General features: G+C 48.6%; 1 protein-coding gene across 3 annotated transcripts; it reads right to left on the bottom strand.

The window, feature by feature from the left end:
* Nucleotides 1-5,822: 5,822 nt before the first annotated feature.
* On the bottom strand, nucleotides 5,823-12,650 carry LOC133216898 (V-set and immunoglobulin domain-containing protein 4-like). Of its 3 annotated transcripts, XM_061361989.1 has the most exons (7): nucleotides 12,452-12,643; nucleotides 9,526-9,882; nucleotides 9,131-9,412; nucleotides 7,719-7,778; nucleotides 7,336-7,446; nucleotides 6,997-7,018; nucleotides 5,823-6,158 (listed from the first exon to the last, which is right to left on the bottom strand). In XM_061361989.1, exons 1-7 carry the CDS (start codon nucleotides 12,615-12,617, stop codon nucleotides 5,948-5,950), a joined length of 1,209 nt encoding a protein of 402 aa, XP_061217973.1. In that variant the 5' UTR covers nucleotides 12,618-12,643; the 3' UTR covers nucleotides 5,823-5,947. The 3 variants fall into 3 exon arrangements, with proteins under 3 accessions (XP_061217973.1, XP_061217975.1, XP_061217974.1); XM_061361991.1 differs by lacking the exon at nucleotides 6,997-7,018 and having other exon boundaries at nucleotides 12,452-12,650; XM_061361990.1 differs by lacking the exon at nucleotides 7,336-7,446 and having other exon boundaries at nucleotides 12,452-12,649.
* Nucleotides 12,651-14,276: the final 1,626 nt, after the last annotated feature.

The following is a 14,276-nucleotide window of genomic DNA, read 5'->3' as shown; positions in this document are numbered from 1 at the left end:
CCCAGCCCTAGCTCTTCCTAGATGGCTGGGGGAAGGAAAGAAAAGTTAATCCCATCCTCTATATGAAAAAATACCAATTATGGTGGGACAACTTTATCTGAGACTTCCTCTCCCTTTCTCACTCTGAGAACAGCAGGTTCAGAAGGGCCCTGAAGGCAGGGGCAAACCTGAAAATGTAAAAGCCAACAGGTCCTTTTGTTGTACGTGCACTTCAGCTGCTCTGAAGCAAGGGGAGCTGCAAGTCTCATGACATTTTGTTGGCCACTAGAAATAGTGCAATTTTTGGAGTTGTCGTGGTTTAACCCAACCAAACAGCTTGTTAACTCACTCCCCCCCCCCCCCTTGCCCTCCCCCTACTCTCGGAGAGGAGAATCAGAAAGAATGCAACTCCCACGGGTTGAGATAAGAACAGTTTAGTAACTAAGGTAAAACACAAATCACTACTGCTACCACCAATAATAGTAATGATAAAGGAAATAACAAGGGAAGAGAATACAATACCCCATCACCAGCCAACCGATAACTCGTCCCCCCAGCCTGACCAAGCACCGACCGATACCTCCTCCAACCCTGCAGTCCACCTAGCCCTTCTGGGTAACTCCCAGCTACCTCCTGGGCATGACGTGCTGTGGTATGGAATACCTCTTTGGTCAGTTTGGGTCAGGTGTCCTGTCTCTGCTTCCTCCCGGCTCCCCTCCTCCCTGGCAGAGCATGAGGCCCACAAAGTCCTTGGCCAAACCAAAACATCATTGTTTTTCAGCTCTGTTCCCTGCTGAAAGTCAAAACACAGCACTGCACCAGCTACCAAGAAAGAGAAAAATGACTGCTACTGCTAAACCCAGGACATTATCCACCCCTTATTCCATACCATTCACGTCATGCTCAGATCCCACATTTTCAATATACCCTCACTCTTATCTAAGTGCACTCTCATCGTAGTGCATGGACCAGTCCCTATAAAGCTGCTGAGTCCATCTGGTCCATGATGTCAGGCTCCATCTCTTGTAACAGTCTTTCAGAGCAGGAGAGGCTGTGTGCAGTGTTCACACACATGAATAACCTGGGCAATAGTGTCCATTGCTAAGTCCACCCCTCGATCATGAGTCCATCTCGATGTTGCATCTCTGCTCTGATGGCCTTAAGGGTCATGGGCCCACCAGGCTCAAAATAATTCACTGTCCCCTTCAGCAGTTTCTGCAGCTTGTTGCTGGGGACTCCATACAGCTGCCTTCCATCTCCAATGCTTCCAAAGCACTGGAGGGGCCCAGTGGACTAGATACTTGCCCATACTGTCCCACATGCCCTGCCACTCATGGCTGTCCAGCCTTGGGGGAAACCTCTTGGTCCTCCCATATTGTCGTCTAACCCCAGACAAGACCCAAACCCGACTCTGCTTAAATTTTGGGATCAGACACAATGGTGGTGGGTAAAACACAGTCTGTGTGTGTGCCAACATGGTGAACACCATCACAGTCAGCAGGCAGGTCCCAAGGGTACCCAAAGGCCATTCAAGACTCAGAACTCTCAAGCGAAGCTGCTGTACTTGTCACTGGGGCTGGTGCAGCTGCTGTGCTTGTCACTGGGGCTGGTGCAGCTGCTGTGTCACTGGGGCTGGTGCAGCTGCTGTGCTTGTCACTGGGGCTGGTGTAGCTGCTGTGCTTGTCACTGGGGCTGGTGCAGCTGCTGTACTTATCACTGGGGCTGGTGTAGCTGCTGTGCTTGCCGGCTCTCCCACCACCAGCTTCTCTTTTCCTGAGTCCATCTCTTCCTCTGCCTTGCTGGGAAATGCTGCGGGGTCTCCTGCGCCCTCATGGGGCTCGGCGGGCGGCTTCCGGGGAATGTTCTCGGCCGTCGCGGTGCTGGGCTCGGCCGCGGGGCTCGGCTCCTCCGCGGGGCGCGGCTCCTCCGCCACTTCCTCCCGCTCCTCGGCCTCCCCGACCTCCTCCATCGGCAGCCGCTCCCTGCCGGCCTCCGGTCCCGCTCCCGCTTGGTCCCCGGGGCCGCTCTCCCGGGCCGCTTCAGCAGCCGCCGGCTCCCGGGGCCGCTCCCCCTCGGCTCCCCAGAGCCTCACGCAGACGGAGGCGAGGGCGAGGGCCAGGACGGTGAGGAGCAGCCGGACGGACAGGGACCAGTCCACGGCCACGTCCGTCCCGCCCTGCTGCTGGAGCCCACCCGTATTACAAGTCATTGCCATAAAGTACAGTGAGACAGGAACCTTAGCCCAAGCCCCACACTTGATAAACACTAACACAGCAAATACCGGCTCTAAGTAAGTTACAACATTCTGAAGCTGTGAGATCAAGAGGAACAACTCTGAGAGCCAATAAATCAGCATTGTGACGGTCAGATCTGTTGTTATCTCAACCCCTCGTGCCCCACGTTGGGCGCCAAAAAGAACTGTCGTGGTTTAACCCAACCAGACAGCTTGTTACCCACTCCCCCCCCTTCTTGCCCTCCCCCTACTCCTGGGGGAATGGAGAGGAGAATCAGAAAGAATGCAACTCCCACGGGTTGAGATAAGAACAGTTTAGTAACTAAGGTATAACACAAATCACTACTGCTACCACCAATAATAGTAATGATAAAGGAAATAACAAGGGAAGAGAATACAACACCTCATCACCAGCCGACCGATAACTCGCCCCCCCAGCCCGACCAAGCACCGACCCATACCTCCTCCAACCCTGCAGTCCACCAAGCCCATCCGGGTAACTCGCCAGTTCCCCCCTGGGCATGACGTGCTGTGGTATGGAATACCTCTTTGGTCAGTTTGGGTCAGGTGTCCTGTCTCTGCTTCCTCCCGGCTCCCCTCCTCCCTGGCAGAGCATGAGGCTCACAAAGTCCTTGGCCAAACCAAAACATCATTGTTTTTCAGCTCTGTTCCCAGCCCGAAAGTCAAAACACAGCACTGCACCAGCTAGCAAGAAAGAGAAAAATGACTGCCACTGCTAAACCCAGGACAGGAGGCATTGTAGTTTCAGAATGGAAGCTGAGGTTTCCTTTCTGGAAAACTGGCACCCAGTAGTTGAGTGACCAGAGCAAGGAAAGAAGAAGTTCACTTGTTTGGTGGTGACTCAATACAGCAAAGCCCTCTGTGACTTTCAGAAGAAAAATATTGTGTTTCCAATGGCTTTTACAACCAAACATGCCAAAAATATAATAAAACCCCACAGACATGCTGCACAGGGAGAAACAACAACCCTGGTACTGGCAAGAGACTTTTTGTGCTTTCACTGTTCTATTTATGACCAAAGCTGTTTTGCTGCTCAAACTAGAGACAGTGGCAACATGAAGTGCATAGAATCTGCTCCAGCTGGAGCATCTGCTGCCCCTTTCTTAACTCCTATTGCCTTCTTCCTCTGCAGCATTCTGGTCTCCTGAGGAAGCTTCCCTGACCTCCTCAGAGCAGATCAGCACCAGGAGGAATCAGAAGTTGGAAAAATCATGGTATTACATAGTTAGTGAGGGAGCTGGGAGCTTAAAATTTCAATACATGAACAAAAATGCATACAACATTAGGATAAATGAAAATGAACAAAGATGGCACTTGGCGGAGGGTGGAGAGAGGAAGAGGGAGTGCCGTGTCTTGTGTTTTGGGCTTGGATCTGCAGAGGTGAGGATGGGGAAGCTGAGTTTTCAGTTCCCTTCCCACACAGCATCAACCTTGCACCACACTGCCCTGTGTGAGTACAAGCACAGCCACACCTTCCCCTGATTTCTTTTGTTCTGCACCCCCCTGATACTGCTGACACCAGAAGCTGCTGCTCCAGCCTGATGTCTCCTAGGCTGGCTTCTGGGAATGCTTGTGTGAGCTACAGCAAGTGAATTATCTCACCCCAGGTGCAAAGCACAGAACACCCTCACACACATTTGGAATGGTTCCTGCACTGCTTGCCTTTGGTCAGGGCACAGCTCTCCTCTCCAGCTGGGACAGGGGGAGCTGGCCAGTTCTGGCCACCAATATACAAGCTGAGATCAGTGTTTAGAGTGGGGCATTGGCAGGGTCCCTGAAAAGACAGGTCCCCTGGGAAGCACAGCAGCCTGACACTGCAGCACAGCTATCCCTGTGTGCTCCTTACTTTGTTTTAAAGCCTTCATAATACAGACAGAAGGCTTTTCTCACTGATCTTACCTTCATTGTCCTGAAGAAGTGTCACTGTGAGGACCCTCTTTCTCATGCTTAGGCCATAAAAAGCTATGTGACCCTGGTATTAAGCTTCCAACTTGGGAAGGGAAGATCCAAGGCAGCAGACCAAAGCTTTGTGGGTCTAACTGCAAGACCTACTTGACCAAGAGCTCATCTGCTTCCCCATGCTCCCCCGGCTGCGCTGACTACTTTAATAAAAGCCAGTAACTCTTCCTACAAATTTGCTTTGCTAAAGCCAAGTGGCATCCCCTCTCCGTGTCCCTGATCTGCCTACCAAGCCTGTAGGCAAGCAGAAAGCTGTCTGGCAGACAGGAAAGGCAGACCACCGGAGCACTCTGGGAGGCTCTGGAAGACACTAGAAAGTAACATTGAAAGAATTACACACACAAGAAGAAGCAATAAACAGTTAACATTGGGAACATAAATTCTCATGGCATTGTCATGTTATGCACAATATAGTTCCCATTAGATAGTCTAGCCTTTAGAACATAACTACCAGTAGTAACTAGGAAAAGTAGCAATGTGTGAAGCTAACAGGTAGCTAGGGTATGTCTCTAAACAGGAAAATAGTATGAAGGGATTAAACATTGGCATTAGGACTGGGCAGAAAATACATTTGTGTAGTTGTAAGAAAATAGGAATTGCAAAAAAAAAAAAGAGCCCTGTAGCTCAGGAACCACCTTGGTCAAACTGTGACTATGACTGTACTCCTGCCTGTTCTGCAGAATTAGATCAGAAATAAAATATAAATTTGCAAGCAGCAGAAAAATGATGGCACTGGGTGGTGAAAAACCAAGGAAGTCAGAATCCATATGCAAAAAAAAAAAAAAAAAAAAATATCCTTTGAAACCTTTTGTACTTGTCCTTGGAAAGAAAATACACTGTGCTAATAAAGCACTTTTAAAGGCATTTTAGAAACATGAGCACTTACAGCATCCCCATAACATAGGCCAGTATGACTATCTCTGTTGTAATCAGATTGACTCATGTCCCACAGAGTGAATCACTGTCACTCTGTTGTGTCCAGGAAGGTCCTTTGCTCAATCATCATTCGAAATGCCTCTAATTTCTCTCTATTTTATTATGCCTCTGGCCCCCACATTGTAAAAATAAAATGCTAGCGTTTCCTTCAACAAAATTCTGCTTTTCCAGGAAAAAAAAAAGAGGATGGCAGTTAGGCAGCTCATCTCTTACAGGGCCATTCCCTCTTCGTCTAAGCAATGAGATCTGTTCTGATAGGAAAAATGACATTCCTAGAACATCAGCCCGTGCCATGTGGTCTGTTTGCCATGCTCTAACAAAAAAAAGACGTAAGGTCAAGGAGGATGTACAACCAATATTTGTTGAGCTGTAAAAGCTAGAGGACAACCATTTCCAGCAGTCCATGGCTTCTCGCAGTCTGGGATGTACAAACAGGGGAATATGCCCTTGAGAGTACACCTCGCCAGTGTTATTGGCAGTGCTGCACTCAGCTGCACCAGGCTAAAGACATTTGTGTTTCCATGCCTTCAGATCCAGTCTTCCTCACCTTGGACCTTGAGGCTGCTGAGAAATTATTTGCTCAACAGAACTAGGTAGATAACCACCTGGTGGAGGGCTTCTGCACCAACACGCAGGCCTCATTTGCCACAGCCCAAGAAGGTTCCCCTGAGTAACAGGAAGTTAGTGAGCTAGGTTAAAGTGAGACTGGTACATTTGTCAGAGCAGGAGGTAGACAGGAAGACGAGTTTTCTTTGGTGAAGTTTACCATTCAATATCTGCAGCCTGCACAACTACTCATATGCAAAAGATGGTACTCTGCTAAACGTTTTCTGTTTCATATTCCAATTCCATTGCATTCATAAGGTTCTCATACTCAGGATTTTTCCTCATGTGGATGCTGTCAAGGCCGTTGTTTTTCACAGTGAAAGTGTCATTGGATGTTTCAGTCTTAGAATCTGCATCTTTGTGTGGGCACTTAACAGGGACTTCCCCATTCGCCTCCAGTCTGGTGACATCTGCAGTGCTGTGGCTGAAACAACAGGGAGACATTATTGAGAGGGATGACTAGACGAGAAGTCATTTGATTTACATCTTAGTCCGAGACAGTATCCACCACATAATCTGTGGAACAGCAAAGTTTATATTGATCGAATGAGGGCCTGGGAGGCTCTGGAAGGCACTAGAAAGTAACATTGAGAGAATTACACACACAAGAAGAAGCAATAAACAGTTAACATTGGGAACATAAATTCTCATGGTATTATCATGTTATGCACAATATAGTTCCCATTAGATAGTCTAGCCTTTAGAACATAGCTACCAGTAGTAACTAGGAAAAGTAGCAATGTGTGAAGCTAACAGGTAGCTCAGTTATGTCTCTAAACAGGAAAGTAATATGAAGGGATTGAACATTGACATTAGGACAGGGCAGAAAATACATTTGTGCAATTCTAAGTAAATAGGAATTGCACAAAGTAGTACTTGGATAAGCGCTGGGTCATGCTTCTTAAAGAGAAAGGCATCTATAGAAGAAGGGACTTATCTCAAAGGAAGAGCTGAGAATTCCTGTCCATTGCTTTGTGGAATGATGGTGGGAATTTACTGCAGAGAATAGTTTTCCCATGGCACCTGCAAGGCATAGTAACGGACCCAGAATATCTTTCTCTCATCCTAATATAATAAAGAACAGACTCTTGCTGCCTTCTGCCCTAAGATGTCTATGTCCTCATGCTAAACTGACTGTCAAGGCATTCAGATCCTCCCCCTGTGAGTCAAAGAACTGTCTGGCTTTGACAGCAAAGAAAGAGGCTTTCTGGAAACAGACATCAGTGTGATGCCCCAAAGTCTTCTTGATGTCCAGTACTCACAAAGCAACTTCATAGAGAAGTTCTGGAAAAAAAAAAAAAAAAAGAAGGATCGAAGCTGTGCATCAACAGGTTTTACAGCTGTCACGGGAAAAATAAAATCCAGCCAAACAACTCCAAACCAGACAAAAACCCCACCCGCTTCCATGCATTCCCATCTTCGGGAATAAGCCTTCCACCCTGCCTCTTCCTAGAATGGACCAGCTGGGGCTGGGGATGATGAGGATGCGGATGGAGCCGTGGCGAGCGCCGCGCTGTCCCGCCCTCCCGTGCCCTTGGTGCAGGGCAGTTTTCTGCCGCCCGTCCCGTCCCGGGCCCCCCCGCCCTGCCCTCCTCTCTCACCCTCCGCATTCCGCCGCCGGCACCGAGCTGCGGTCAGGAGCGCTCCAAGCGCGGCTGCGCCCAGCACCACGGCCAGCGCGGCCGGCAGCGCGTACCGCGGCGCGGGGAGACCTGCGGACGGGGAGGAGAGCGCTGTGACCACGCCGGGGGAACCGGGCCTGGCGGAGAAACGCTCTTTGCAAGTGCCCTAAAGCAAGCGGCACTCGCCGGGCTGCGGGCAGCCCTTTCCCGGCAGAACCACAGCCAACTCCGGGCGGAAAAAGCCCTTCGCAGCGCCAGGGGCGGGTGGCTCCCTCCTAGCGAAACCCCGGTGTCTGCCGTGCAGTTACCAGCCTGCCTTCTCGGTACAAACCTTGCACTTCCCATCACGGGGCTCCACTCACCCGTGGCAACGGGAGGCTCCTCCGACCCCCCCTCGGAGAGCTGCTTCGTTGCCGTCATACCTGTAAAGGAGGGAGGAACGCGTTGTGACCCTGCTGGGAGAGCTGGGTTTCCTCGGGAACTGGCAGTGGCCTCCGTGGGGTCACCAGCACGGCTCCGCATGGATGTAACTGCTGCCCCATTTCGATGAGCACGGTTGATTCTCTCAGGCTAACATGTTTCAAGTGCATGGAATGAAAACACCCAAAACACCCACGAACCTGCTCTCAGAGCAACAAGACATTTTTATTCCTGACATGTCATCCTGCACACACATGTTGCCCCCAAGCCATCATCCCTGGGGTCCCTGGTAGCCCTGCCCAGCATGGTGCAGATCTAGTAACAGGCTTGTGGCTGGCTATAGCATGGCCAGGGAATGCTTTGGCATCACCCTACATCTGGGTTTCCACAAGACTTTCTCACTTCATTTCTCTTATGGTGATTCCCTGGCTGGTGTGAGGGGGGTTACCACTGGCAGCTACATCCAAAGGCTTCCTGGAGCAGCAAATCAGGTTTCTTGCCCCAGGTGACATCCTGCTGAAGTTGTGCAACATCCTGGTTTTCCTAGGCCCCTTTAGCTCTGGCTCAGCTGCTGTCCTCGGGGGCTCCAACCCACCCACCCACACCTGAGCACCCACGCCTGGGGAAAGCAGTGGGTAACACTGCTGGAGTCCCTCTCTGGAGGCATTCAAACCCCACCTGGATGCATTCCTGTGTAACCTGGTCTAGGTGGCCCTGCCTTGGCAGGGGGGTTGGACTAGATGATCTCCAGAGGTCCCTTCCAACCTTAATGATTCTGTGATTCTGTGACAGGGAGTATCATTTCTATCCCACCTGCAAAGAGGATCTGCAGCCCAAAAGGAGCATCAAGTGGGTTTGTCTCACCTTCTCTGTCAGTCACAGAGTGCCAGGGTGAAAGCAGCCTTTCCCCTGCAGCCCAGGTCACTTACCTGTGGTCACTGGCTGGGGCACATTACCTTGAGGGGTGAACAGGGGTGTGCTGTGTTGGCCTGTCCCAGGGGTGGGCTGCTGTGTGACTGAAGACCCTGTGGGAGAGACTAATCAACGAGCCATGTCCCCTGCTCTCTGTTAGCAGTGCAGGTCAGGTAAGAGCATGACATGCCACGGGTAGGAGCCAGACTCCTATCCTGCACCGTTCTGGTCCCAAGAGGACACAGGGGACATTGTCTTAACTCCTGCCATAATCAGGCACACTCCGAAACAGGAGGAGTATCAATCTGTGGTTTCCTCTCTGGGAAAGCAGTGAGGACACAATTCATGTCTAACATTACATAGCTGATCCTACTACGAAAAAGGAAACTCCCTGTCTCAGTCTTCTGCAGCAAAGATGAGGAACTCTATCCTGGGGACTCACCTGTCACTGTGAGCTCAACAGCATCGCTCTGCTGCACAGCCCCGGCCCCAGCCCTGTTTTCCACCTCACAGTAGTACTTCCCAGTGTCGGAGGGCTGCAGGCTGTCCCACACCAGCTCAGCCTGCCTGCTCAGCAGCAGGGCTTTCTGTCCCGGGGTGCCCCTGAACCAGCGGTAGCTGATGGGGGGGGACCCGCTGGCCACACAGGTCAGGCTGGTCCTGGCTCCTGTGGGTACCGTCAGCCCCAGTTCGCCGGCCCTGATGATGGGCTTGGTTGCTGCCACTGGAAGACAAAGTAGATGGCGTGAAAGATTATTTCTACCAGCTGCTGCTTCATCTTCATGCTCTGTGGATTAGATTGGCTACTCAAGAGCAGGGCTTTACTGCTGGCCTTACCTTTGACAACTTTAACCGTAGTGGTCACCTCCCTTGTGATCACACTGTTATCTTTAGTCCTCCAGATGACTTGACAGGTGTAGTGCCCACTATCAGGGATTTCGAGGTTCTCAATTAAGAGTGAGGCATCCCCTGGGCTGTGCTTTGGGACACTGACCCGGTTTCGGAACTGAGACAGCAGGACATGGTCACCAGAATAGTCCCTCCGAAAGATGGTGGAGGTGCTGTGGTCTCTCTCCATGCTCCAGATGAGCGTTTGCTGTGTGAAACCATCTAAGGGCATGTAGGTACATGGTAAAGTGACAGATCCCATCCATGTGCCTTGGACCTGGTGGACACCAGTCAGATCCAGGAGGGCTGCAGGCAACAAGAGTTGAAGGGAAGAAGTAAGAAAGCAGCAGAAGAGAACATCCTTTGAATTAGGTGGGAATCACCAGGCAGTGGAACCCAGCATGAGGTCATGGCTGTAGACCACAGCCAGCCAAACCAGGGCCTGTCCCAACCTCACTGAGCATAGGGAAGTGAACGCTTGCTTTGACCTCATGGCTATTTTTATTGTTTCCCTCTGGATGCTTGCCTGTTCTCAGTTCCTTCTCGGAATAATTCTGAGAAGTAATTCTGAGGAGCACAGATCCAGTCCCTGGTGGCAGCATCACAGCTACAGTCTTCACAAGACCTTAAGGAGCATCTCTTATTCCTGCTCTCTAGCTTCAGCCTTTACACCTTGCCTCTGCTGCTTGGCTTTCTGCTTACACTGGCACATGATGAGTCAAAGAGCAAGAACTTTCCCCCACTGACATGGGATGATCTGACACCACCACTTGCAATGCTGATTTCTACCTTCTATATGGGAGGAAGGATGAACAAAGCAACTTCATTGCTTTACTGCAGTTAACAATGAATGCAACATTTCTGCATTCATTAACAGCACTATTTTTTATACAACTTCCCTGGTGCTCACAGGACCCAGCAGTATAGCTGTGCAAGGAGAAGCACTTCTCTGTGCAACAGCCTGCCCCAGAGCTGACAGAGCTGCCAGCTGGAGGAAGACAAGATCTGTGGGTCTGTGTCCATGGGGACAGGCAAGGGAATTGCTGGGACTGAGCATCTTGGCACCTTGTTTCTGACAAGGCGCTTTGGTATTCCTTTACCAGATGACTTAGAGGGGGCAGGCACAGCTTTGTTCTTAAAATCTCACCTTCCAGACAAAGGCAGTTCCTTGATGTATCAGTTTTTAAAGATCTTCCATTTCTCTACTTCTTCTTTTCACAAACTTCCATCAAGAAAAACTAAGAAGGGTGTGAGCTGTTGAGAAAGCTGCTCAAAAGTACCTTCAAGGCTTTTGAGGCACTCAAGTTCAAGTAGTTTTGCTATTCAGTGTTCATCTGGACACAATTCTGTTTAAACCTATCCCTGGTGCTGTTTGCATTGCTATGTGCCATGAAATAGCTGCCAGCATCCACTGATTCCATGTGGAGCAGCTGCACTCTGTATCTGACCAGTTTCAACATTAGCAGGGATGACTCCAAAAGAAAGCTGATTGGAAGGAATGGGAGAAACTCAGCAAAATATAAATCCCTGAGACAACACCTTTAAATGCAAATCCTCTCAGTGACGCTTCTTAAACTGGGGTGTGCTCTTCTAGACAAACAATGTCAAGTCTCACAAAACAGGGAAATACAGCTAGACCAGAAAAAAACCTAAAGGACTGTGTTACAAATTAGAAGACTGACCAGAGAGATTAATATTATCTGTAATGCATGATAATGGAAAAAAAAAAAAAAACAAACAACCCTGAAATCATATTCTGTCCCATTTTCTAGAACAACTGAGCATCTTCCTTCCCAGCCTGCCAGCACATAGAAGTATGCAGGCAGGAGTCTTTAGGGATCTCCTCTGAAGTACTGGACCTGGAAGAGGAATGGTGGACCAAAACCACCCTTTTTGCTTTAGCCTTAGAGAACTTCAGATCTGACCTAGATTTCTTGGCTCATATCTGCTTCACCCAAACAAGCACCCCGCCAAGCACTTAAGTGGGCACAGGAAAAGAGGGTGGTAAGTTTTGGCTCATTCTCCCAACCATTCCAGCTCTCTGCCCACTGAAACAACAGCTCTTCTGGGAATTGCTCCTTGTAAGTAGCAAAGTACCTGAATTTAGCTGGGCTTGGCTCACCTCTACCCATACCCTTTCTCCTCCTCCTCAGAAAGGCACTGGTTATGTTCAGATGCATTAGCTCACAGTAAGTCACTTGAGAGGCAGATCCCAGAAATCTGCTAAGCTGTTTTTTTATGACAAAATAAGGAACGTACTTCAACCTGTTTTTCTAAAGGTCAGGAGCAAAGCTGTGCTTCTTGTTAAAGCACCTTTCTCCTGTTTCCTGAAATCGTCCTCTGCTGGTGCCAGTGCCATATGTGCCTCATGGGCATATGAATCAAAGCAAGATTCCAGTATCACCTCATCTGATGCACTTAAAGAGCTAGAAGATAGGAGATTATCAGAGAGGAATCATGCGTGCCCACACCTAGTGTCACAATCACAGCTCTTTTTCCCAGGACCATGCCAGCAGAACAATCATAATGCGTTATTAAATTATAGGAGAATACACATTCCAGCTTTTAAAAGACTGCTTTGGAAGCTCATGCACCAAATCCAGTCCTGTCCAAGGCTCCTGAACAATCTTGTCCTGTTCTTGTTTTGGGGCATGGGAGATGAACTTTTGCCCAATACCACCCTATTGGTCTACTCTTAAAAGCACCTTGTATCTAATGCTAAAGGAGACTTGTGAATTCTCAGGCTCTGTTTTTTATACAAGAAACTAACAACTTTCCACAGTTGATAATTTTTGAAAATTAAGAAACTGTAATTCAGAGCCCTACCTTGCTGGGGCTCTGACTTTTGTTCTTACACACTGAAGCATGTACTCACCATTGCAGGTGACAAAAGCCATCACAAACACCACTATTTGCACAGGTTCTCCCATTCTCCCAGAACCACAGGTCTGTCCGCCTTTCCTTGCGCTTTGTGAGAGATCCCACACTCCTGGGACAGAATGCAAGTGAAGAACACTTCCCTTTCTTCTGTCCTTTGACATCTAGGATCCTCTTTCTGAAGTATCACGAGTCCATTTCACTGCTGATTAGGTGAAGGGTAGAGGATAGACAAAGACTATAAGGACCTTTACAGTTCCATTCCATATTCCCATGTCCCCATCCACTCCTTTTACCATTCTCCTGATCTTTCTGATGAGTAGTCTTTTTTATTATTCTTCATAGAATCATGGTATGTTTTTGGGTTGGAAAGAACCTTAAAGCTTCTCTAGTTCCAACCCTGTACCACAAGAAGAGACACCTTCCACTAGACCAGCTTGCTCAAAGCCCCATCCAGCCTGGGCTTGAACACTTCCAGAGATGGGGCAGCCACAGCTTCCTTGGACATGACTAATGTCAGAGGAGCTTTAATCCAGGAGACATTCTGGGTATGCTCTGTAGGTGTACCTTTAAAGGTACATGCAAAAGTTATCAATAGGTGCTGTGCACAGGATTAATATGAGTCTGATAATTAATACCAAAAAGAGAAGGGATTACAGAAGATAAGAAACATGTATAAAAGCAAGTAGACTGACATAGTGAATTCTGTTACAGGCTGTTAATCATTCATTAAAGCAGATATTTGGCATTTATTCAACAGATGTACCTTAGCATATAGTTTTAACAACCGCACCAGAAGAATATTATCTTTGAGCAGGACGCAGATGCACCCAAAATACAAGAGACATTTTTGGTTGGAGCTGGGAGGGAAAGGTAATTGCTGCAGTTTTGCCACAGCTACATGCATCATGACAGATACCTGTTTGCTTTAGCTGAAGTGTTTACACTGCAGATGAGCTCAGACCATTCTCTGGAGGTGCTGCCACTTGTCAGTGATGGCTTGTTCCCTCTCTGCACAGGGCAATGAAAACTGGAGACTATCTTCATTTTCCCAAAGTCAGTAAACTGGTGAGAACCGTGCAGGTCTCATTTCAGTGTTTGGGTGGAGATGTGTGCACACTTGCATGGCTTGCTGCATGTGATTTCAGCTGAGATCTCTTACCGCTGCTGTAAAACTTGCCTCTGGCAAGTATGGACAGCCTGGAGCAAAAAGCTGAATGTCGTGTGGCAAGACCTAGTGAAACAAATCCATTGTTCCAGGGTAAGAGCTATCACCAGTTTTCATCCTGCTAGGGAAGACAATGGAGGCAACAGCACAACCCATTCTTGCAGAGCGTGTCCTTGTTGATATGGTGCAAACTTGATTTTTGCTGCCTTTTCTTCTTGGCTATTTTGTTGAATCTACGAGTGGTACCTGTTCATACTGTCTGTACCCCATCTGCCACCAAGAAGCCATTAGCTATGAGTCCTGCCTAAAAGCAAATGAACAAAACTGCACTTGTTAAAATTGAAGTGATGTCACTGACAGAGTGAATAGGTCTATTTTCAGAGAGAGGATATAAAACTAATCCTTTACACACCCTGGCCATGACTGGTGATAGAAGCTTGTCCCAACAAACTACTTCTACACAAAAGACTTGAAAAGAAGCTGAATTTTGGGGAACACACCCTGGAACAAGCTGAAAACCCAAGCTGAAACTGCTGATATGAGCAGTTTGTGAACCGGACATGCAAGGCTTCCTGAAGCCGTAAGTCTGAAAGATTTAAAAAAAAAAAAAAAGAAGACTACTTAGTTAAAACAAACATGAAGAACTGTAGTTCCT

Source organism: Neopsephotus bourkii, unplaced genomic scaffold (genome assembly GCF_033783945.1).
Source record: "Neopsephotus bourkii isolate Nb327-2 ecotype Australia unplaced genomic scaffold, CSIRO-AGI_Nbou_v1 NB_1067, whole genome shotgun sequence".
NCBI classification, from domain to species: Eukaryota; Metazoa; Chordata; class Aves; order Psittaciformes; family Psittacidae; genus Neopsephotus; species Neopsephotus bourkii.
Note: the sequence above shows the minus strand (reverse complement) of the source record. Positions and strands in the feature narration are given on the sequence as shown.

Bases quoted from the DNA above. Each gene is read 5' to 3' on its own strand.
- LOC133216898 (XM_061361989.1), bottom strand. From the start codon at position 12,617: ATGTCAAAGGACAGAAGAAAGGGAAGTGTTCTTCACTTGCATTCTGTC. The intron at 9,883-12,451 runs GTGAGTACATGC...TGTTGCCTGCAG, and splicing joins GGCTTTTGTCACCTGCAATG to CCCTCCTGGATCTGACTGGT. The intron at 7,019-7,335 runs GTGAGAGAGGAG...TTTTTTTTCCAG, and splicing joins CCGGCGGCGGAATGCGGAGG to AACTTCTCTATGAAGTTGCT.